At 51.4% G+C, this 25,566-nt stretch overlaps 1 protein-coding gene across 1 annotated transcript in view; it reads left to right on the top strand.

The window, feature by feature from the left end:
• LOC138510696 (long-chain-fatty-acid--CoA ligase ACSBG2-like) overlaps positions 1-25,566 on the top strand; it is a 225,245-nt gene that overhangs the window by 7,347 nt on the left and 192,332 nt on the right. The window contains exon 3 of the mRNA XM_069626467.1: positions 16,356-16,476. Coding sequence (XP_069482568.1) covers positions 16,356-16,476 — 121 coding nt within the window. The remainder of the gene's footprint in view (positions 1-16,355; positions 16,477-25,566) is intronic.

The following is a 25,566-nucleotide window of genomic DNA, read 5'->3' as shown; positions in this document are numbered from 1 at the left end:
GCCCTTCTCTGGCCCTGGCTGCGCTTACTCAGAGTCATGTTGCCCCGATCGCACTTCCCCCTCCCCTCTGCACTTTCCCCCTCTGCCCTCCCCCTGCACTTCTCGTTGTCGCACTTGCACAATCCGAATGACACAAGGCCTGGCTGGCAGGCAGGATCGTTTGTCTTGTGGCCGGCGCCTGTTATCTGCAATGAGGACCACTCACTCGTGGAAGGAGGACATGAGACGTGTTACTCGAAACTCGTTCTTTATTAAACGAACTGCCCCTTCTGACTCGAGGCTCCTCCTCTTCCTCCTCCTGCCTCATCCCCTTAAGCCTTTCCTTAATGCTGCCTTCTCCCTCACAACAGCGCCTAGAAGCACTTGTGTACAGGCACGTTATAAATACCATATCATATCATACATCATACTCTCATCAAGGCTTCCAACCACCAAGTTTATGCTTTTTACTAGGACACGATCATGTGTTCATCACACAAGATTTTTCTGCCTCAGCAGTACAGTAATGAAATGTGTACTTCCATTGGCCAAATCAGTCCTACTTCTGCTAGTCAGAGAGGGGTTCCCCTTCTGGGCATCACCAGCTAGGCAGAGGGGTTTGGCATCTCTGCATTCCTCCACTTAGCATTAGCGTACCCCCACTGTGGCTGGAGAGGACGCTTGGGTGGCACAAACAGTTCCCCAAGTGTTGCTGTTATAAGTCTTCTTTTAGCTTTCGCCATCATCGGCTCCATCAGAAAGAACACGCAGTTAATATTCTTTCTGGTGGATGCGATAATCGCTCCTGCAGATTCCTCGTCCTCCCAAAATTGTTCATGAAACCCTTACAACTTTTGATTTGACATTGTTGCCTCTCCTCTGCTGTTTGGAAAATAACGGGGTATAACTGGGGTGAGTAGAGAACTTCCGGGGCAAGGGCCACCAGTGGCAGGACCGAGTCACTGCAGAGCCGCACAGTGTCACGTGGTGACTGCTACATAGTGCACAAGCCCAGACTGCGCGTGGATGATATTTCAGGGTGGAAGGATATGGGAGGAATCAATTTACGACTACAACCACTTCTCTGCTCTTGAGCCTTCCTTACTTACTCTGTGACGTTACCCAACACCTGTATACATATTTGGCAATTGTGTTTTGTAGGTATCTACTTATTGTAAGGCTAGTATGATGGCCTCAAAGTTCTCATGTATTGAACTGGTGTGAGCAGCAGAGATGTATCGGATCTCTGCCGCGCAGAAGAAGCGTTCACGAGCATCCCACTCAGAATAACAGCAGTGCGCATGCTGACTCAGAATAACAGCAGTGCGCACGCTGACTCAGAATAACAGCAGTGCGCACGCTGACTCAGAATAACAGCAGCGCGCACGCTGACTCAGAATAACAGCAGCGCGCACGCTGACTCAGAATAACAGCAGCGCGCACGCTGACTCAGAATAACAGCAGTGCGCATGCACGCCCTCCGAACCTACTGACTCAGAATAACAGCAGTGCGCATGCTGACTCAGAATAACAGCAGTGCGCATGCACGCCCTCCGAACCTACTGACTCAGAATAACAGCAGTGCGCATGCTGACTCAGAATAACAGCAGTGCGCATGCTGACTCAGAATAACAGCAGTGCGCATGCACGCCCTCCGGACCCACTGACTCAGAATAACAGCAGTGCGCATGCACGCCCTCCGGACCCACTGACTCAGAATAACAGCAGTGCGCATGCTGACTCAGAATAACAGCAGTGCGCATGCTGACTCAGAATAACAGCAGTGCACATGCTGACTCTGAATAACAGCAGTGCGCATGCACGCCCTCCGAACCTACTGACTTAGAATAACAGCAGTGCGCATGCATGCCCGCATACCCCCAGACCTACTGAGTTAGAATAACAGCAGTGCGCATGCATGCCCGCATGCCCGCATACCCCCAGACCTACTGACTTAGAATAACAGCAGTGCGCATGCATGCCCTCCAGACCCACTGACTCAGAATAACAGCAGTGCGCATGCATGCCCTCCAGACCCACTGACTCAGAATAACAGCAGTGCGCATGCACGCCCTCCGGACCCACTGTCTCAGAATAACAGCAGTGCGCATGCACGCCCTCGGAACCACTGACTCAGAATAACAGCAGTGCGTATGCACGCCCTCCGGACTCACTGACTCAGAATAACAGCAGTAGGCATGCACGCCCTCCGGACCCACTGACTCAGAATAACAGCAGTGCGCATGCATGCCCGCATACCCCCAGACCTACTGACTTAGAATAACAGCAGTGCGCATGCATGCCCGCATGCCCGCATACCCCAGACCTACTGACTTAGAATAACAGCAGTGCGCATGCATGCCCTCGGGACCCACTGACTCAGAATAACAGCAGTGCGCATGCACGCCCTCGGGACCCACTGACTCAGAATAACAGCAGTGCGCATGCACGCCCTCGGGACCCACTGACTCAGAATAACAGCAGTGCGCATGCACGCCCTCCGGACCCACTGACTCAGAATAACTGCAGTGCGCATGCACGCCCTCCGGACCCACTGACTCAGAATAACAGCAGTGCGCATGCACGCCCTCCGGACCCACTTACTCAGAATAACTGCAGTGCGCATGCACGCCCTCCGGAGCCACTGACTCAGAATAACAGCAGTGCGCATGCATGCCTTCGGGACCCACTGACTCAGAAAAACAGCAGTGCGCATGCACGCCCTCCGGACCCACTGACTCAGAATAACAGCAGTGCGCATACACGCCCTCCGGACCCACTGACTCAGAATAACAGCAGTGCGCATGCACGCCCTCTGGACCCACTGACTCAGAATAACAGCAGTGCGCATGCACGCCCTCTGGACCCACTGACTCAGAATAACAGCAGTGCGCATGCACGCCCTCCGGACCCACTGACTCAGAATAACAGCAGTGCGCATGCATGCCCGCATACCCCCAGACCTACTGACTTACAATAACAGCAGTGCGCATGCATGCCAGCATACCCCCCGACCTACCGACTTAGAATAACAGCAGTGCGCATGCACGCCCTCTGGACCCACTGACTCAGAATAACAGCAGTGCGCATGCACGCCCTCCGGACCCACTGACTCAGAATAACAGCAGTGCGCATGCATGCCCGCATACCCCCAGACCTACTGACTTACAATAACAGCAGTGCGCATGCATGCCAGCATACCCCCCGACCTACCGACTTAGAATAACAGCAGTGCGCATGCACGCCCCCCAGACCTACTGACTTAGAATAACAGCAGTGCGCATGCATGCCAGCATACCCCCCAACCTACTGACTTAGAATAACAGCAGTGCGCATGTATGCCCGCATGCCCGCATACCCCCAGACCTACTGACTCAGAATAACAGCAGTGCGCATGCACGCCTGCCGGACCCACTGACTCAGAATAACAGCAGTGCGCATGCATGCCCGCATACCCCCAGACCTACTGACTTAGAATAACAGCAGTGCGCATGCATGCCAGCATACCCCCGACCTACTGACTTAGAATAACAGCAGTGCGCATGCATGCCAGCATACCCCCGACCTACTGACTTAGAATAACAGCAGTGCGCATGTATGCCCGCATGCCCGCATACCCCCAGACCTACTGACTTAGAATAACAGCAGTGCGCATGCATGCCCTCCAGACCCACTGACTCAGAATAACAGCAGTGCGCATGCACGCCCTCCGGACCCACTGACTCAGAATAACAGCAGTGCGTATGCACACCCGCATACCCCCAGACCTACTGACTCAGAATAACAGCAGTGCGCATGCACGCCCTCCGGACCCACTGACTCAGAATAACAGCAGTGCGCATGCACGCCTTCTGGACCCACTGACTCAGAATAACAGCAGTGCGCATGCACGCCCTCCGGACCCACTGACTCAGAATAACAGCAGTGCGCATGCACGCCCTCCGGACCCACTGACTCAGAATAACAGCAGTGCGCATGCACGCCCTCCGGACCCACTGACTCAGAATAACAGCAGTGCGCATGCACGTCCTCCGAACCCCCTGCCTCAGAATAACAGCAGTGCGCATGCACGCCCTCCGGACCCACTGACTCAGAATAACAGCAGTGCGCATGCACGCCCTCCGAACCCCCTGCCTCAGAATAACAGCAGTGCGCATGCAGGCCCTCTGGACCCACTGACTCAGAATAACAGCAGTGCGCAGGCACGCCCTCGGGACCCACTGACTCAGAATAACAGCAGTGCGCATGCACGCCCTCCGGACCCACTGACTCAGAATAACTGCAGTGCGCATGCACGCCCTCCGGACCCACTGACTCAGAATAACAGCAGTGCGCATGCACGCCCTCCGGACCCACTGACTCAGAATAACTGCAGTGCGCATGCACGCCCTCCGGACCCACTGACTCAGAATAACAGCAGTGCGCATGCATGCCTTCGGGACCCACTGACTCAGAATAACAGCAGTGCGCATGCACGCCCTCCGGACCCACTGACTCAGAATAACAGCAGTGCGCATACACGCCCTCCGGACCCACTGACTCAGAATAACAGCAGTGCGCATGCACACCCTCTGGACCCACTGACTCAGAATAACAGCAGTGCGCATGCACGCCCTCTGGACCCACTGACTCAGAATAACAGCAGTGCGCATGCACGCCCTCCGGACCCACTGACTCAGAATAACAGCAGTGCCCATGCATGCCCGCATACCCCCAGACCTACTGACTTACAATAACAGCAGTGCGCATGCATGCCAGCATACCCCCCGACCTACCGACTTAGAATAACAGCAGTGCGCATGCACGCCCTCCGGACCCACTGACTCAGAATAACAGCAGTGCGCATGCATGCCCGCATACCCCCAGACCTACTGACTTAGAATAACAGCAGTGCGCATGCATGCCAGCATACCCCCGACCTACTGACTTAGAATAACAGCAGTGCGCATGTATGCCCGCATGCCCGCATACCCCCAGACCTACTGACTCAGAATAACAGCAGTGCGCATGCACGCCTGCCGGACCCACTGACTCAGAATAACAGCAGTGCGCATGCATGCCCGCATACCCCCAGACCTACTGACTTAGAATAACAGCAGTGCGCATGCATGCCAGCATACCCCCGACCTACTGACTTAGAATAACAGCAGTGCGCATGCATGCCAGCATACCCCCGACCTACTGACTTAGAATAACAGCAGTGCGCATGTATGCCCGCATGCCTGCATACCCCCAGACCTACTGACTTAGAATAACAGCAGTGCGCATGCATGCCCTGCAGACCCACTGACTCAGAATAACAGCAGTGCGCATGCACGCCCTCCGGACCCACTGACTCAGAATAACAGCAGTGCGTATGCACACCCGCATACCCCCAGATCTACTGACTCAGAATAACAGCAGTGCGCATGCACGCCCTCCGGACCCACTGACTCAGAATAACAGCAGTGCGCATGCACGCCTTCTGGACCCACTGACTCAGAATAACAGCAGTGCGCATGCACGCCCTCCGGACCCACTGACTCAGAATAACAGCAGTGCGCATGCACGCCCTCCGGACCCACTGACTCAGAATAACAGCAGTGCGCATGCACGCCCTCCGGACCCACTGACTCAGAATAACAGCAGTGCGCATGCACGCCCTCCGAACCCCCTGCCTCAGAATAACAGCAGTGCGCATGCACGCCCTCCAGACCCACTGACTCAGAATAACAGCAGTGCGCATGCACGCCCTCCGAACGCCCTGCCTCAGGATAACAGCAGTGCGCATGCACGCCCTCTGGACCCACTGACTCAGAATAACAGCAGTGCGCATGCACGCCCTCTGGACCCACTGACTCAGAATAACAGCAGTGCGCATGCATGCCCGCATACCCCCAGACCTACTGACTTACAATAACAGCAGTGCGCATGCATGCCAGCATACCCCCCGACCTACCGACTTAGAATAACAGCAGTGCGCATGCACGCCCTCCGGACCCACTGACTCAGAATAACAGCAGTGCACATGCATGCCCGCATACCCCCAGACCTACTGACTTACAATAACAGCAGTGCGCATGCATGCCAGCATACCCCCCGACCTACCGACTTAGAATAACAGCAGTGCGCATGCACGCCCTCCGGACCCACTGACTCAGAATAACAGCAGTGCGCATGCATGCCTGCATACCCCCAGACCCACTGACTCAGAATAACAGCAGTGCGCATGCACGCCCTCTGGACCCACTGACTCAGAATAACAGCAGTGCGCATGCACGCCCTCCGGACCCACTGACTCAGAATAACAGCAGTGCGCATGCATGCCCGCATACCCCCAGACCTACTGACTTACAATAACAGCAGTGCGCATGCATGCCAGCATACCCCCCGACCTACCGACTTAGAATAACAGCAGTGCGCATGCACGCCCTCCGGACCCACTGACTCAGAATAACATCAGTGCGCATGCATGCCCGCATATCCCCAGACCTACTGACTTAGAATAACAGCAGTGCGCATGCATGCCAGCATACCCCCCAACCTACTGACTTAGAATAACAGCAGTGCGCATGTATGCCCGCATGCCCGCATACCCCCAGACCTACTGACTCAGAATAACAGCAGTGCGCATGCACGCCTGCCGGACCCACTGACTCAGAATAACAGCAGTGCGCATGCATGCCCGCATACCCCCAGACCTACTGACTTAGAATAACAGCAGTGCGCATGCATGCCAGCATACCCCCGACCTACTGACTTAGAATAACAGCAGTGCGCATGCATGCCAGCATACCCCCGACCTACTGACTTAGAATAACAGCAGTGCGCATGTATGCCCACATGCCCGCATACCCCCAGACCTACTGACTTAGAATAACAGCAGTGCGCATGCATGCCCTCCAGACCCACTGACTCAGAATAACAGCAGTGCGCATGCACGCCCTCCGGACCCACTGACTCAGAATAACAGCAGTGCGTATGCACACCCGCATACCCCCAGACCTACTGACTCAGAATAACAGCAGTGCGCATGCACGCCCTCCGGACCCACTGACTCAGAATAACAGCAGTGCGCATGCACGCCTTCTGGACCCACTGACTCAGAATAACAGCAGTGCGCATGCACGCCCTCCGGACCCACTGACTCAGAATAACAGCAGTGCGCATGCACGCCCTCCGGACCCACTGACTCAGAATAACAGCAGTGCGCATGCACGCCCTCCGGACCCACTGACTCAGAATAACAGCAGTGCGCATGCACGCCCTCCGAACCCCCTGCCTCAGAATAACAGCAGTGCGCATGCACGCCCTCCGGACCCACTGACTCAGAATAACAGCAGTGCGCATGCACGCCCTCCGAACCCCCTGCCTCAGAATAACAGCAGTGCGCATGCAGGCCCTCTGGACCCACTGACTCAGAATAACAGCAGTGCGCAGGCACGCCCTCGGGACCCACTGACTCAGAATAACAGCAGTGCGCATGCACGCCCTCCGGACCCACTGACTCAGAATAACTGCAGTGCGCATGCACGCCCTCCGGACCCACTGACTCAGAATAACAGCAGTGCGCATGCACGCCCTCCGGACCCACTGACTCAGAATAACTGCAGTGCGCATGCACGCCCTCCGGACCCACTGACTCAGAATAACAGCAGTGCGCATGCATGCCTTCGGGACCCACTGACTCAGAATAACAGCAGTGCGCATGCACGCCCTCCGGACCCACTGACTCAGAATAACAGCAGTGCGCATACACGCCCTCCGGACCCACTGACTCAGAATAACAGCAGTGCGCATGCACGCCCTCTGGACCCACTGACTCAGAATAACAGCAGTGCGCATGCACGCCCTCTGGACCCACTGACTCAGAATAACAGCAGTGCGCATGCACGCCCTCCGGACCCACTGACTCAGAATAACAGCAGTGCCCATGCATGCCCGCATACCCCCAGACCTACTGACTTACAATAACAGCAGTGCGCATGCATGCCAGCATACCCCCCGACCTACCGACTTAGAATAACAGCAGTGCGCATGCACGCCCTCCGGACCCACTGACTCAGAATAACAGCAGTGCGCATGCATGCCCGCATACCCCCAGACCTACTGACTTAGAATAACAGCAGTGCGCATGCATGCCAGCATACCCCCGACCTACTGACTTAGAATAACAGCAGTGCGCATGTATGCCCGCATGCCCGCATACCCCCAGACCTACTGACTCAGAATAACAGCAGTGCGCATGCACGCCTGCCGGACCCACTGACTCAGAATAACAGCAGTGCGCATGCATGCCCGCATACCCCCAGACCTACTGACTTAGAATAACAGCAGTGCGCATGCATGCCAGCATACCCCCGACCTACTGACTTAGAATAACAGCAGTGCGCATGCATGCCAGCATACCCCCGACCTACTGACTTAGAATAACAGCAGTGCGCATGTATGCCCGCATGCCTGCATACCCCCAGACCTACTGACTTAGAATAACAGCAGTGCGCATGCATGCCCTGCAGACCCACTGACTCAGAATAACAGCAGTGCGCATGCACGCCCTCCGGACCCACTGACTCAGAATAACAGCAGTGCGTATGCACACCCGCATACCCCCAGATCTACTGACTCAGAATAACAGCAGTGTGCATGCACGCCCTCCGGACCCACTGACTCAGAATAACAGCAGTGCGCATGCACGCCTTCTGGACCCACTGACTCAGAATAACAGCAGTGCGCATGCACGCCCTCCGGACCCACTGACTCAGAATAACAGCAGTGCGCATGCACGCCCTCCGGACCCACTGACTCAGAATAACAGCAGTGCGCATGCACGCCCTCCGGACCCACTGACTCAGAATAACAGCAGTGCGCATGCACGCCCTCCGAACCCCCTGCCTCAGAATAACAGCAGTGCGCATGCACGCCCTCCAGACCCACTGACTCAGAATAACAGCAGTGCGCATGCACGCCCTCCGAACGCCCTGCCTCAGAATAACAGCAGTGCGCATGCACGCCCTCTGGACCCACTGACTCAGAATAACAGCAGTGCGCATGCACGCCCTCTGGACCCACTGACTCAGAATAACAGCAGTGCGCATGCATGCCCGCATACCCCCAGACCTACTGACTTACAATAACAGCAGTGCGCATGCATGCCAGCATACCCCCCGACCTACCGACTTAGAATAACAGCAGTGCGCATGCACGCCCTCCGGACCCACTGACTCAGAATAACAGCAGTGCACATGCATGCCCGCATACCCCCAGACCTACTGACTTACAATAACAGCAGTACGCATGCATGCCAGCATACCCCCCGACCTACCGACTTAGAATAACAGCAGTGCGCATGCACGCCCTCCGGACCCACTGACTCAGAATAACAGCAGTGCGCATGCATGCCCGCATACCCCCAGACCTACTGACTCAGAATAACAGCAGTGCGCATGCACGCCCTCCGAACCCCCTGCCTCGGAATAACAGCAGTGCGCATGCATGCCCGCATACCCCCAGACCTACTGACTTACAATAACAGCAGTGCGCATGCATGCCAGCATACCCCCCGACCTACCGACTTAGAATAACAGCAGTGCGCATGCACGCCCTCCGGACCCACTGACTCAGAATAACAGCAGTGCGCATGCATGCCCGCATACCCCCAGACCTACTGACTCAGAATAACAGCAGTGCGCATGCACGCCCTCCGAACCCCCTGCCTCAGAATAACAGCAGTGCGCATGCACGCCCTCTGGACCCACTGACTCAGAATAACAGCAGTGCGCATGCACGCCCTCCGAACCCCCTGCCTCAGAATAACAGCAGTGCGCATGCACGCCCTCCGGACCCACTGACTCAGAATAACAGCAGTGCGCATGCACGCCCTCCGAACCCCCTGCCTCAGAATAACAGCAGTGCGCATGCACGCCCTCCGGACCCACTGACTCAGAATAACAGCAGTGCGCATGCACGCCCTCCGAACCCCCTGCCTCAGAATAACAGCAGTGCGCATGCACGCCCTCTGGACCCACTGACTCAGAATAAGACCTACTGACTTACAAAAGTGTGCTTTGTAAATTAGGACTTCTCGTCAGCCCCTCAAACAAAATATTTGGTGTCTTCGGTTATAGTCAATATTTGGCGTATTCTGTTTTATTGACATAACCAAAAAACATCTTTACTCAAATAATCATCTTCTTAATACAGGACACTGGGACAGACAAGAGGTGCAGGTAAAGGGCACGTGCTGTGCCTAAACAAAAAATCCTCTTGAGTGCCCAGAAAAATCACTTTCCTTATAAACATTACAAACATTGTCCAATTATACATGTTCTCATCAAGCCTCAATAACTTCGTCTTTAAATCATACACCTTTCCAACCTGCGTCGACATGTACGTTTCACCCCAGCTAAACAACTTTGAGGGTCTTCATCAGGACGCTTTTGTCCTCCATGTCCTAATATCCCCAACAGTATCGAATAATAGTTTTCGGGGGTAATCGTTTATCAGGGGTCACCCACAACTATCTATACATAAATATTTCTTTAAATTGACTGTTTCCTTGATTGGCCTGCATCCTAGAGCTTCACACACTGTAGATTCCTTTTTATGTTGCCATCTTTTTTCATTATTAGTGCTGGCTCTGTCATCTCAGCAAAACTACAATCATTTGATGACTTGTGGTGTCACATCGTATGTTCTTCAGTTTTCTCCGCCATATATTGATACAGAAGTTAAACGTCCCCAGTTCCTCAGAATAAAGGTTGTTCGATGCTTGCCCGCGTACTCCTGCAGTGTTTTTTGGTACATAGTTCCGTTAGGGCACCGTAGTGACACGCAACGAGGGAGAGAGAAATTGAGAGAAGTAGAGCCAGGGAGAAAATACGTGTGTGTGGGCCTCATCACGAGTTGGGCTGTAGCCCTTAAATGCAGTGGTAACGGTATTACCGCCGCATTTAAGGGCTGGCCCTATCCCGAGCTGCGCACTAAATTGGCTGTTAAGGTTTACATGGTCCAGTGGTAATACCACCGGGCCGGTCGGTGCTAAGGCTATTACAGTCAGCGGTATTACAGCCGGAAATACAGCCCAACTCGTGATGAGGCCCACATGTTTGCTTGCAAAAGAAGCAGACCCATTTGTGATAGGAAGGAGAAATGAAAGAGAAAGAAAAGTAAAGAACAGGAGAAAGACACAGTGAAAACGAGGCGTAGAGAAAGGAAGAGGAATTTGTTTTGCTATTCATGACTTATTCTTGGTAACTGTCCCTCACACACCTGTCATCTATGCATATTCGCTCTTGATAATGATATGATATGATATGGCATTTATAACGCACCTATACACAAGTGTTTCAAGGCGCGACGAGGCAAGGGAGGGGGAACAAAAGGAGGACAGACAACGATCCTACTAGGCCAGGTGTCATTCAAATCGTGCAAGTGCAGGGAAGGAGGGAGAGGGAAAGTCCGTGGGGGAGGGGAGAGGGGAAAGTGCAGTGCAAGGATAGTAGAATAAATAAGATAATGAAACGGCCAGCTGGTGGCAAGTGCAGGGTAAGTGCAGACATAAGTGCTGGTAGGGGGACAGAAGGGATGCAGAAAACAGTCCAGGGGGTTGCCAGGGAGGCAGTGCAGGTGTGCAGGTGGCAGGGCCTGGGCCCAAGATCAGAGAGGGTGGCCAGGTGACCAGTGCAGTTTCAGCCAGGAATTCAGCAGGGGAGAGAGGGAGAGAAAGCGGAGGCAAAGAGGAAGGTTTTGAGGTGCTTCTGGAACCGGAGATGGTTCTCCTCAAGTTTCAGAGAGGCAGGAAGGCTGTTCCAGAGGGAGGCCCCTGCTGAAGAGAGAGATCTACCACCAACCCGTTGCTTGGATAAGCGACTGACCCTGAGGGAGTTGGAGGCGGATGAGCGAAGAACGCGAGAAGGAAGATATTTGGGAAGAGAGAGTTGAAGGTATTGCGGCCCCAGCCCCCAGAAGGCCTTGTGGACAATGCAGAGGGTTTTGAACTTAATCCTCACAGCCACTAGGAGCCAGTGTAGGGATTCCAGTCCTGGAGAGATATGATCCCTGGGCTTGAGGCCAAGGACAAGTCTCGCAGTCCTGTTCTGGATAAATTAAAGAGGGCGGAGAGTAGAGGCAGGCAGATTAAGATAGAGGCTGTTACAATAGTCCAGCCTAGAGAGAACCAGGGCACTGGAGACGGTGAGCTTCTGGTGGAAGGAGAGGAAAGGAAGAATACTTCTGAGGAGGTGCAACTGGTAGTGTGACTTCTTAGAGATGAAATGAGAGGGCAGTGCAGTGCAGAGGGCCTGGGAAGGGACAGGGGAAGTAGAGACTGCGGCAGGATTGGCCAGTTCCTTGCAGATTGTAAAGAGTTCAGCCGAGTTGTTAGATGCCGCAGAGATGCGGGCTTGGATATGAGCTCTCTTCTTGGTTTGGACAGAGAGCCGGTATTGCCTTTGCACCAGGCAGAAGGCCAGTTTGGCAGAGGATGCACATGAAGCATGCCATTTCCTCTCTGCCACCCTACAATTACGTTTTAGGGTGACAAGGTCGGAGTCGTACCAGGCTTTGGCTTTGGGCTTCAGGCGGATTCTCATGACAGGGGCAAGGGTATCAAGAGTATCAGAGATGGCGGAGTGGAGCATAGAGAGGGCTGTGTCAGGATGGGAGTCAGCCAAAGGGGGAGGAGGGGTGAGAAGGTGCTGGTAAAAGCCTTAACTGACACGTGCTTCATGGGTCAGATGACCGAGAAGGTATGTGGCAGGGATAGAGGTGGCTTGGCCTGAGGGGTAGGGTGTGTGAGGTGGGAGGATAGGAGATTACTCCAGGAGAGAGGCGTGGAGAGAGGATCAGAGAGGGGAAGGTCTGAGGATATCAGGAAATCCAGAGTATGCCCTGCAGAGTGAGTCAGGCCAGATGGGAGAATAGTGAGTGAGAGAGAGTCGCAGAGGTCGCGAAAGAGTACAGAGGAAGGACAGGAGGTATCAAGGTGAATGTTGAAATCTCGGAGAAGGAGGAGTTGAGTGGTCGATGACAGGAGTGAGGAGGAGAGGGTATCCCACTCAGAGAGGAAGGAGGAGATCTGACCAGGTGGCCGATAGATAGTAGCCACTGTAAGGGAATGGCTAGGCGAGAGAGAGAGCCTGCAGACGAGGCATTCAAAAGAGGAATAGGACTGCATAGGAATGACAGAGGCAGGAGACCACTCAGGGAAGATCAGGGCAACACCCCCTCCAGAGCGGTTGGACCTGGGCGCAGAGAAGATCTTGTAGCAGTCAGGTAGGAGTGTGTCAAAGCTAGTGACAGAGCTGGCCTTGAACCATGTCTCGGTGAGACCGCAGACATTGAGGTCGAGTTCTTCTAGATGGCAGCAGATATCAGAGGAGTGTTTGACAGCAGAGCGGGAGTTAAGTGTGGCAATATGGAGAAGGTTGCCATCCTTGAAGGACTTCCGGGGAGGGTTACAGATCAGAGGTACGCCCTTTGGAGGTGAAGAGGGTGCCCAAGAGGGGGCATAAGAGGAAGGAGGAGAGGGCAAGGTAGCCAATGAGGAGGCAGAAGGGGGAGGCACGGGAGCCTCGGAAAGGGGGAGAAAGGGGACAGCAGGAGAGGAGAGGAAATTTATGAGGCGCAGGAGGCGTCTGTCAAAGAGGTGAAGGTTGGCCTGAGGACCTTGCACCAACGGTCCTGTTCAAGTAGACATTAATGATGACCTTAGAGGAATGGAAGGAGGCCAGGAGGACGTCCCAGCATGTGCTTCCATTAATGAGAGAAGAGGAGAAGGGAGAGAGCACAGAGAGCATATAAAGAGTCCATAGGTCTGGCGAAGGAACGACAAAGAGGATGTCGGTGAGAGCTTCCTTAGCAGAGGCACTGGTGTAGGTGGCAGCGATAGGGAGGCCTGGGTTGGAGACCAGGATGTCCTTTTTAAACTTCTTCCTACCAGACTTAGGGCCTCATCACAAGGCTGACGGTAACCCTTAAATGCGGCGGTAGCACTATTACCGCCGCATTTAAGGGTCCGCCAGATCATGGCCTTGGTGGATTTGCCCCAGCTCTTAGCTGGGGAAAATCTGCAGCAAATTTGCTGATTTTTGGCGCTATTACCGCCAGCGGGAAATCCGCCGACGCTAAGAGCGCCAATTTTCCCCATTGGGCCTAATGGGGAATGAGGAATTTCCGAGTGGGCCAAATGGGGAATGGGCACTAACCGTTCCGCCAAACCTGTGTTCCGGCGCTAATAGCGCCGGGGGGTTTGGCGGTAGGGCTAATATAAACTCGTGATGAGGCCCTTAGTGAGGAGAGCAGGATAGTCGATAGAAAAGCAGTTGGAGAAGATAGGAGAGATAGAGAGCACCATAGAGTAGGTGGGAGAAGAAAGAGGTACTGGAGGAGGACAATATCAAAGAATAGGCAGACAAGGAGCGAGAGGCAGGCAGATTGTGCAATAGGACACGATGAAGACAATCAGGCTTAGAGTTAACAAAATGCACAGTTATGACAGGAGAGAAGACACAACTAAGTTAGAGAATCCTGAAAGGAGGGAGAAAGGTCTGGGTTTCACAAGCAATTTTAAATACTGAGACCAGGCGAACACACCTAGTTTGAGAATCCCGAAGGAGGGAGATAGGCCTAGGTTTCACAAGCAATTTTAAATATTGAGACAGTGCATGTTATACCAGGCGAACACACCAAAGTTTGAGAATCCTGAAAAGCGGGAGAAAGGCCTAGGTTTCACAAGCAATTTTAAATACTGAGACAGTGCATAATATGAAATTGAATTGAAGTGCTGCAATGAATAGACAGGAGGACAACTAAGTTTGTGGGTCTGTAGGGGGAGCCGGCAGGCAGGGCAGCATGGACCAGTGAGCAAGGTGAACAAAGGCAACAGGCGTCCCCTGCGGACACCTGCAGACACAGCCAGGAGCCGCCACTGTCGGAGTCACCGTTTGCCTATGGGCCCTTATCCGTAGGGGCTGCCGGGCAGAGGGTTGCCCTGGGAGGATCAAGGTGAAGACAAGAGGCCAATCGGGGGCGTGGGATGCGGGGGGGTGGTGGTCAGGCTAAGAGTCCAGAGGGAGGGGAACAAGGAAGAGGGAACCGGGAACACATGGAGGGGAGAGGGGCACAACGGCAAACAAGGAGCAGCAAACACGAGGCAAAACAATTAAGAGGCCCAGAAGGGTCTTACCAGTAGATAGTGGCCACGGCAGGCACCCGCTCAGCTAAGATGTTAAGTAATAGGCAATGAACTTGAGAAAGGTCCCTCGATCAATAGTGACCTGACCTGCTCCTTGGTAGATTCCAAATAGGGCTTGTCCAGAAGAGCAAACATATAGCACAGTGCCGTCAATGCAGTACAACTCTTTTGACTAGAGATTTCTTTGCAATCCTCTTGAATTTTTACTATTTTCCGTGCGAACATGCACAACTTTTTGACCGATAATCTAGGATAGCTGTCTCTCATTCATGGCTCATTGGGGCCTTTTTTCCAATATAAGTTTGCTTGGTAGACGCCGCCGCTCTCCATCACAGAGTCCAACATGCCCAGTGCAACACCCGGCAGGCGTCAGCTCCAGAAAGACATAGGGCCTCATTACACGGAAGGCGGTAAGGGTTAACGGTCACCGGTAAGGGTACCGGTGACCGTTAACCCTTACCGCCTTACTACGACGTCCCTTTTCGGGACCCGACCTTAACGCCTGGTGTAGACCAGCCGTTAAAGTTGGGTCCCGCAAAGGGATCTTGGTGCTAATTACAGTACCGCAATTTGCGGTACCGTAATTATCTCCTTCCCCATTCCCATTATGCCCTATGGGGCAAAAATGGGAATGGGGAAGGGCCATGGAGAAAGGGGGAATTTGCGCCCCGCCAATCTTGGAATGGGGTGGTAATTCCCCTTTTCTCCATGGTGGTACCGGTATGGTACCAGCGGCAACCATGATGCTAATAGCACCATGGTTTACCGCCTTCCGTGTAATGAGGCCCATAGGGCCTCATTACGGGTCGGGCGGTCAGAATTAACAGTGGTGGTAAACCCGCCGCCACTGTTAATTCTGACCGCCCAATCCCGAGTCCTGCAGGCGGGAGGCGATCTTCCCGCCAGGTCTGACCTGGCGGGTTGAACACCTCCTGCCTGCAGGCAGGTTTCCACTTCCCCATTCCCATTGAGTCCAATGGGACTCAATGGGAATGGGGATTAACACCATTCCGCCTCCGTGACTCCCGGGACACCGGGGCTGTAATGCCCTGGTAATTCCCGGAGTCACAGAGGCGGAATGGTTTTACCGCCGCGGTTACCGCCGGACTCGTAATGAGGCCCATAGTTACAATAGGCCCTGAACAGAACTGCCACACAACCACTGTAATGCTTTAAGATCTACTTCATTGTTTCTTTGCAGGGGGTTTCCTGTTGGAATGTACTTCACAAGCTCTGCAGACGCCTGCCTGCACGTGGCCCAGCACTGTGTCGCCAATATACTCATGGTCGAAGATCACCAGCAACTCGAGAAGATCCTGCAGGTGAGCTGGGGACCCCTTTCCCTCACTCTTTGTCAACACACCTTTAGTGTTATTCCGAGCCCGTTGCAACCGCCCTACCACTAGGAAACTGGAGGTGCGTCCTCTATATTCCGAGGCAGTGTTATACCCCATTCTGGTGCCCCATAGGACTGCACTGGGGTTTGGTGGAATAACCACCAGTGTGTAATTCTGTGAGTGGTCGTTCTGCCCTTGTTTGGAGGTAAAGTCACGACGATACCTCCAACCAATTGTTGAAGGTTTTTCCTGCACTTTACCTCCATAGTGACACTGATTCCGTTGCCACCACTTTTTACTGCACTGCCAAACTTAGAATGACCCCCTCTGTGCTTTTTCCAATAAGATCATAAATATTAAGGAGGCGTGGCTGTCTGGAGGCTCCTGAGTGAATAACGAGGAGCCACGTGGGAGATTCACACAGGCAGTATTTATTAGATGCGGCCTTTCCCAGAACCAATCACTTCTGTTCTTTTTGCATACTAAAATAATATAATTAATGGGCCTGCGGAAGGCAGCCTAAAATGAATAAATATTGATTGCAGAAACAATTGTCAACCTTTGCTCAATTTTATTATATGCTTATGTAAAAGAGGGACCTCAGGGGGGTCTGATCTAATGCATCAATTCCCCACAATAAACAGGTGGCCATTGATAGTAATACAGCAAACTCAATGGGGTGTCATTATAGGTTCGCCGGTATCCCACCAGTAATTATGGCGGGATATCAGCAAACCTACCTACCGTTTTCACTGCCTAATATCCCGGTATTACCGGGATATTACAGGCTGCGGAAAGGCTGGCAAATCCCCATTCCATGGAGTCACATTGGACTCCATGGAGGGGATTGCAGGAATTCCCGGCACCAGTATTGGAGTTCCAGGAGTTTGTCCAGGAATGGGGTGTTAGAGATAGGACGTTAGTTTAACGGAATGGAGGGGTCGGCGGAGGGTTTCTTAAGCATAGGGTGCACAAGGGAGTGCAGCCAAGGCTGGAGCGAGAGAGTCAATGTTGTCTGTGATGGTTTCGGAGGGGTGGGGTCCACCTGTTTGGATGAAGCCTTCATAGATTGGACTTGTGTGGCGACCACATCAGGTGTGACTGGAGTGAGAGAAGAAAGGAGAAATGGTGGCGGTGCCAAGGAAGGCTCCAGAGGTGTAGGTGTGTGATGTGGTGTGGAAGTGGGAGAGGAAAGGATGTCCTGGGTTTTTGCAGTGAAGCTTGCAGCCAGGACTGAGCAAAGGTCCTGGGTGGGTGTGACAGAAGAGGAGGCTGCTGCAGGATTGGCCAGTTCCTTACAGACTTTGAAAAGTTCTGCCGTGTTGCTTGATGCAGTGAAGATGTGGGCTTGAAAAAAGACTCTTTTCTTAGTGTGGATCCAGAGTCGATATTACCTTTGAAGGAGGCGGGAGGCCAATTTGTCAGAGGGTATGCCTGATGAATTCCATTTCCGCTCAGCTATCCTACACTTTATTTTAAGGGCAGCCAGATCGGAGTCGTACCAAGAGTTGCACTTATTGGAAGGCTTCAGTCAGACTCTCATGACAGGGGAAAGATTATCAAGGGTGTTAGGGATAGAGAGATTGAAGTTAGCGAAGGATGTGTCAGGGCGGGAGTCAGCCGCAGGAGTAGGAGGCGGAGAGTAGGTGGAGGCAGAGGCAGCCGCTGTCTCTCTTTTCGTGGGTCTGGTGACTTTGAAACTGAGTGGCCGCACTGGGTGTGCCGATGCAAGAGGAAAGGTGAGCTTCCAGTGTGAAGAGAGAAGAGAGTGGTCCGTCCAAGAAAGAGAGGTAGTGAGAGGGATAGAGAGAGGGATGTCGGTAGAGATGAGAGCATCCAAGGTGTGCCCCACTGTTTTCATGGAGCCAGAAGGTAAGATAGAGAGGGAGAGAGAGTCGCATGATTGCAGAAAGGTCTTGAGTCAGGAGAGTCCAGATGGATGTTGCGGTCACCCAGCACGATGAGTTGAGAGGAGGAGGAGAGTAGAGAGTAGAGAGGAGGCCAGGTCAGCCCATTCCGTGAGGAAGAGAATGGACAGTCCTGGTGGCCAATAGAAGGGGGCCATAAGGAGAGAAGATTTAGGAGAGAGTGAGAGCCTGCAGACTAGGCACTTGAAGGAGGAATAGGCCTGAGTAGGGATGATGGACACATGTATCCATTCTGGGAAGATCAGAGCTGCTCTCCCTCGTGTCCCCTTGGGCCTGGGCACAGAGAGGATCTTGTATCCTTCAGGGAGGAATGTGTCACAGTCCTCTGTCCATGTCTCCGTGACGGTGAGTAAATCAAGATCCATGAGTTCAAGGAGGTTGCAGATGTTAGACTAGTGTTGACAGCAGAGCGAGAGTTAAGCGTGGCAATATGGAGTAGCTTGAATTCTTTGAAGGTCTTCCGCGGGGGCTGCAGGGGATGGTGGTCCCTCCTGAGGGTGGCAAGAGAGCCAGAGGGATAGTGTAGGATGGCGGGGGGCCAAGGCCGACAAGGGAGCCGGGACAGTGTGGCAGGGCCAGGGCGTATGTGCGGAGGAGGAGGAGGGCACAGTAGGCAATGGAGTCTGTGCAGAGGTGGAGGAAGGCACAGTGGGCAAGGGAGCCTGTGCGGAGGAGGAGGAGGGCACAGTAGGCAATGGAGTCTGTGCAGAGGTAGAGGAAGACACAGTGGGCAAGGGAGCCTGTGGAGATGAGGAGGTGAGCACAGAAGGCAAGGGAGCCTGCCCGGAGGGAGAGGCACGGTTAGAGAGGCTCGGGAGGAGCCAAAGAGAAGAAGGTTGAGTTGAGGACCCTGAACTATGATGGATCCATTGCGATAGACTCTAATGATGACTCTGGAAATGGTGAAGAGGTCAAGGAGAACCTCCCAGCGAGCACCACCATTAGTGGGTGAGGAGGCGATAGGAGAGAGAAAGCCGACCATGTAGCGAGTCCATAGGTCAGGTGAGTTAACGAAAAAGAGGATGTCTGTGAGCGTCTCTCTGGCAGAAGCCGTGACATAAGTGTCTGCAATTGGAATGCCTGGGTTGGAGCCCTGTAAGAGGATTCAATTCAACACTACAGCTAAGTCAATGCCTAGTCTGGGATACTGAATGGAAACCCTTATTGATATATCTTTATGTCCAGTTCATGCGTTCTGGATGACTACCCCTATATAACACCCCTCTCTTGGAATCCCCCTGACCCCACTGAGACAAGAAGTAGTTCTGTTTTGCAAGTTAAAAGGTTTATTTGATAATTTAAACAATAGATATATATATCACACTTTATAATAATTAATAATTGGATATCACACTTAATCTGAGCAGTAATCAATAATGGATAGTCTGGCACTAGCACACTTGTGAATAGGAACAGAAGAATAAGGTGGTAGAGAATGCTTTGTATAAGTTCAGATGGATATAATGTTGAATGAAAATGCAATACAGAAAATACTCAATATGATTTCAACAAAACAATGTAATCACTTTTCTCTGGCAATCCCCTCCCCCCTTTTATGCAATGCAAGGAAATGGAAGGAAAGCACACAGTTCTCAGAAATGCAATCAAATGTAATTCAGTTCACCCCAGCAAGCTTAGACTACAGAAGTTTGAAACATAGGCCCAAAATGCTTTTATATGTGCTGGCAATGAAGTGAAAAATATGCTAAAATGCTTTTAATTCCCTCTTGAGGTTCAGGGTCAGTGGTATCAAGTTAATATTAGTCCAGGCTCACTCTAGCAATGATTCAGGGATGGTTCTTAAGAGGCAAACGAATTTTTAGCAAGGAAAGCAAGAACTGCTGTTTTCACACGTGGAGAAATTTGCAAATCGCGGCAAATTCGCGAGTGCGTTTTTCGCGATTGCGGCGAAAGTGTATGGAATAGGAATGCGTTTCTAGGTTCGTTGAAAAGCCAAGATTCTAAGCTTTCAGAGGAAAGTTAAACCTAGCCCAAACGGTGACGGAGTTATGAACGATTAAATAAAGGTAGTTTTTCGGATTTTAAATTTTAAAGTTCAAAATGACAAATGACAGCTAGCAACTAGAAATGACAGGTGACAGCTTTACAAATGACAGGTGACAGTTAGGAGGCAGTTCTACTTAGATTAAAATAGATTGAATTATATTATTTTAACTAAGAGATTGGTTCTGCACAGTCTGCTAGGTACTCACAATATATTTTTGAAATAAATGGGCCTCGCCACGGATCTGGTCAGGTTTTAGACTGGACTCTGGTCTGGTCTCTGCACTTCACAGTGATCTGGGTCAGCTCTGCTCTGCTGGTCTAGCCTCTCTGGATTCTGGAGATTGATGGATTTGAAGTCTGGATCTCTGGATGTTGTATGGTCCGGCAGAGCGCGTTGCAGCAAATGGAATTGAATGTCCCTATCTGTCCTGACTGTCTGCTTTTATGTGTTTTGAAAATGGGTGTGTGTGCAGCATCACTAGGCTCTACCCCTCTCCACTTGTCATTGGCCACTTCATCCTCTTCCCCTTGATTGGGGGAATGAAATGAAGTGTCATCATGATGAGGTCTGTTTATGGTACAGAGAACCCACCCCTGTCAAATTACACACAATCTATATTTTGACCCAAAAGACATATTTGCACAGGTACACATTTGTTTAAAATTACATGCACCCATCACATATCACAGGAGGTATACCCTGTCCAAATCTGCTCTTCCTGAGAGCTTGCATTGAGAAATGGCAACATATTTCACTTTTTGGTCAAGTTACCAATATCAGATTCTTACTCGAATTTACCCAAATGTGTGCAAGGCATGCAGGCATTAATTGATGAAGTATCAGACTTTTCACATGCATACATTTTAAGTAATACCCTCTTAACTGCTAGCTTGCCCCCAGATCATGCCACCGGTTCTAAAAACCTCTTAAAATGTGGGCAGAAAAATCACAAGAATTCTGGTATCATTTAAATAATTATGACAAGTCCGTACTATGAGTTATTCCTCTTTTTCTAAAACCATATTCTGGCTACAGGGGTGTGTCTTTTCAGGTCACATGGTACAGAAACCAGTCTTTCCACTTTCTTCAAGCTCAGCCTCTGTCTCTAGTTTTTCCCCCTCCCAGTTTCTGCCAAGAGGAAGCCATTTTTATTACCCCTGCAATAAACCATCTGCCTGGGCCCTGGAAGGCCCATTGTTCAAGAGGAAGCCATTTATGGCCCCCATAATAAAACATTTGCCTGAGTCAGGACAGGGCTTTGTTCAATTTCCTGCAGAGCCCAGGTAATTCAATCAGAGAAGTGTCATATCCCTTTTGGTGGGAGCAGCAAAATGCAGGTCGGCCTGGGAACACAGCTGTTGTGCAAGTCTCAACTCCTGTCGGGGGTAGCTGGTGGGCAGAATTCAGTTCCTTAAGCCAGGCCCCAGCTAATGTCACTTTTTGTTACCCAGTTTTCTGCGTTCAAATAAAACTACCAATTTTTACATATGCAGCTAAAATGCTGATTCTAAGTTTAAACTATGACATTTAAACAATTGCAACCTAGGTGACACTCAAAAGTAGGTCACTCATTTCTTTTAAACATTTAGATTTTTAGTGTCTTTCAGTCCAAATTTACTTAAACTGCTGAAATCCACAGCTCAGCCAGTCTTGTATAAACCTTCAAGTCACTTCAGAATATAACTTTACATTGGATCCACCTCTCAGTAAGTCTTTCTTTGGCCTGCCTTGGGTTCATTTATTCAGTTTTACACAAAAAAGAAAAAAGTCTGGTGTTGTTTTAAACCGCCGGCTTTCTGATAGTGGTGAGTACTGGTAATGCACCCATTTTTGGGATTTAAGAAAATGAATTCCCCACAATTCTAGGTTGCTTTTGGCAATCAGCATTGCCATTCCCAATGGTTTCGGGCTACTGTGTGGGTAGTCCAATGGTGGTTTTAGGCAGTGCCCTTCTGTGCCCATAACATCGGCAAAATGGGTGGCAGCCTATTCTTCATGCACTTCCCTGGGCATTTTCTGGGAATCTCTGGCCATCATGATGTTTTCAATGCCAGTACTGCACAGTTTTTGAGGTAGGGCTTGGATGCATGGGTAAGAACATCCCACAAGCCCCCCTCTTGCGATGGCCATTCTGTTTCACTGATGGGACTCGCAAGACCTGGGATGTTTTTTTCATCATCTTCTTCCAATAGATGGCACAGTTCTGCATCTTTTCCTCCATCCGGTCGGATCGATCAGTTCTCCTCGCCGGTCCTGATGGGAATATTGGGCGGTACCCTGGGCCCCTTGCGTCTCTGCTCCCGGTCTCCGGATCGTCCTCCTTGGCCCGTCTCCAGGTTTTCTTTCTCCTAGGATGACAAAGGAAGAGCGGCAATACCTATTCATGGACATTTTTCCACCACCATTGATATAGTGGGGTGGCATATAAATTTATAGTCAAAACATATGAACATGCACATTTCTTTTTCCCTTCAACAACAAAACACCCACATTGAGAAACTCAGAATTTGATAGGCGATATGTAGGATATTTTAAGTTAGAACTGAATTAATCTGAGACAGTACCCTCTAGGATTCCAGAGGATTCCTCCAGTTGTTGCAGAGTGTGCCTGGGATGGCAACACTTCAACTGGTTAATGTGGACCCACTTGTCTTCCCCCTCTGCCAAACCGCCTTTGGGGATGCGGATCTTATAGGCCACAGGGGAGATTTTGTCTATAATCTCAAAGGGTCCCTTCCATGTAGGCAAAAATTTTCGCTGTTTGGCCTGGTTCCTTTGGAAATTGTATAGATAGACCCGGTCCCCCACCTGATATTCCTTCCTGGAAGTCTTCAGGTCATAGTGGGTCTTCATGCTATCAGCTGATCTTTCTAGATTCCGCTGAGCATAAGCAAAAGCATGTTGAAGGTGTTTCCTTAAATTCTCCACATACTCATGAGTTGTGGAGGCATTTATCAGTGTCTGCTCTTGGGTCCTGTAGAGCAAATGCCGAGGAAGCACCATCTTGCGCCCAGTCATCAACTCGAATGGTGACATTTTGGTTGCAGATGAAGGGGTAGATCTGATGGCCATTAAGACCACAGGTAATCGGATATCCCAACTTGGCCCAGAATCTGCCACAAACTTTTTTAAGATGCTCACAATGGTTCGGTTATATCTCTCTACTGACCCAGAAGAAGCTGGCCGGTAAGCAATATGCAACTTCCTTTTGACCCCCAGTATCTCCCACATCTTTGTCATCACTTCACTGGTGAAGTGGCTACCTCTGTCTGACTCAATCCTTTGAGGTAGACCAAAACGGGAAAAGATGTGGTTAATCATCAGGGCAGCTGCAGTTTCTGCCTTGCAATTTGGGGCTGGGAGACATTCCACCCACTTGGTAAACAAGCATGTCACAGTCAACATGTACTTATTCCCCCTAGCAGAGCGAATCACGGGGCCTACAAAGTCGATTTGTAAATCTGACCATGGCAGTGTCATCCCCCTCTTTTGGAGAGGCGCACGGTGCGTGAGGGATGATGGCTGAAATTGTGCACACACAAGACACCCCTTCAAGTATTGGTCGAGGTCCTGCCCCATGTGTGGCCAGTATGCAACCTCTCTTAAGATTTCCAATGTTGTGTGAAACCCCCTATGACCGGCGGTGGCCGCATCATGGGCGTGACTTAACATCAGGCTTCGGAATGAGGTAGGAACCACCCACTGATCGTGGCCAGCTTTCGATTTCCTTACCAGCAAACCGTCTTGGATTCGGAACATTTTTGGACATTTCATCAACACTCTTAGGTCCTCTTTCCCAATATAATCGGTATCCGTCAGGGGAAAGTTCTCAGGGTCCTCAAGGTGTTGGTAAAACTTACCAATAATTGGATCCCCTTCTGAGCTGTAATCAAATCAGCATCAGGGGTCTCCTTACTCCATTGTGCAATTGAACGGTCGTTGTGAGCATTTGTCTGGGACCTAGTGATAGCAGTGACCTGGATTTCCCCCAACAGGGACTCAATCTCAATTAGATCCCCTTGGATGGCCCCGGTTTTGGCCAGCTGATCAGCTAAGTCATTTCCAGTTTTGTCTGGTCCCTCTAGTTTGGAATGACCCTTGATCTTTTTCCAATAGATGGTCATCTCATTCGAGGTGACCAGATCATCAATGTTTTGGATCAACTTCCCATGTTTCAAGGGTTTGTTGTTAGCACATAACATGCCTCTGGTTTTCCAATTAACCAGGTGCTCCACGAACCCGTTCCGTACATAATCCGAATCTGTGATGATGACCAGTTCGTGGAGTTGATGCTGAACAGCAGTGAGGATGGCCTGATGCACAGCCATCAATTCTGCCACCTGACTACTTCGGGGACCAATTTTGTATCCAGCGGAGGGTTCTGGGGACTCATTCACCCATGCATTCCCTACGCCGGCCACCAGTTCTTTCTCCCCGTCGTTTTCAACATGGTAAGAGCATCCATCCACATAGACAGTGGGCATTCCCTCACACTTGTCCTCTTCAAAGACTTTGTGTGGGGAATTAAGGTATGCCTCCGTGTTGTCCTTGATTTTTAGACTTTCGTCCTCGAGACAGTTTTCTCTGGCACAATCATGCAAGTCAGCCAGACCTTGCGCGAGGGGACTCTTCTTGTTTTGGCCATATCTGACCTCCACAGGAAAGCCTTGCATTGACCGAATCCAGGAAGTAATTCGGGAATTACTCACATTTCCGGCCCGGATTCTGTCACTTTGGAGATATTGCAGAGGCTGGTGTGTTGTCTCCACTATGATGTGTTCCCCCTGGATAAACGGGCGGTAATTCTTCAATGCCCACACCGTCGCCAGGAGTGCCTTTTCACAATCGTTGAATTTTTCCTCCACAGAGGATAAAGTTTTGCTCGCATAGGAGATTACTTTATTGACCTTGTCATGCTTTTGGTATAATACTGCCGTCAAGCACGTATTAGAGAAACCCGTCTCCAGGAAGAACTCCTTGTTTCTGACAGGGTAAGCTAGGCAGGGCGCTTGTGAGAGGCTTCTCTTGAGTTGTCTTACTGCCTCGGCTTGTTCTGGACCCCATTCCCACTTGACCCCCCCCTTCAAGAAATGAATCAGGGGTCTGGTGATCTCTGCGTAGCCCTCAATGAACTTTCTG

This window comes from Ambystoma mexicanum, chromosome 6p, assembly GCF_040938575.1.
Source record: "Ambystoma mexicanum isolate Mex_15411 chromosome 6p, UKY_AmexF1_1, whole genome shotgun sequence".
Lineage (NCBI taxonomy): Eukaryota > Metazoa > Chordata > Amphibia > Caudata > Ambystomatidae > Ambystoma > Ambystoma mexicanum.
Note: the sequence above shows the minus strand (reverse complement) of the source record. Positions and strands in the feature narration are given on the sequence as shown.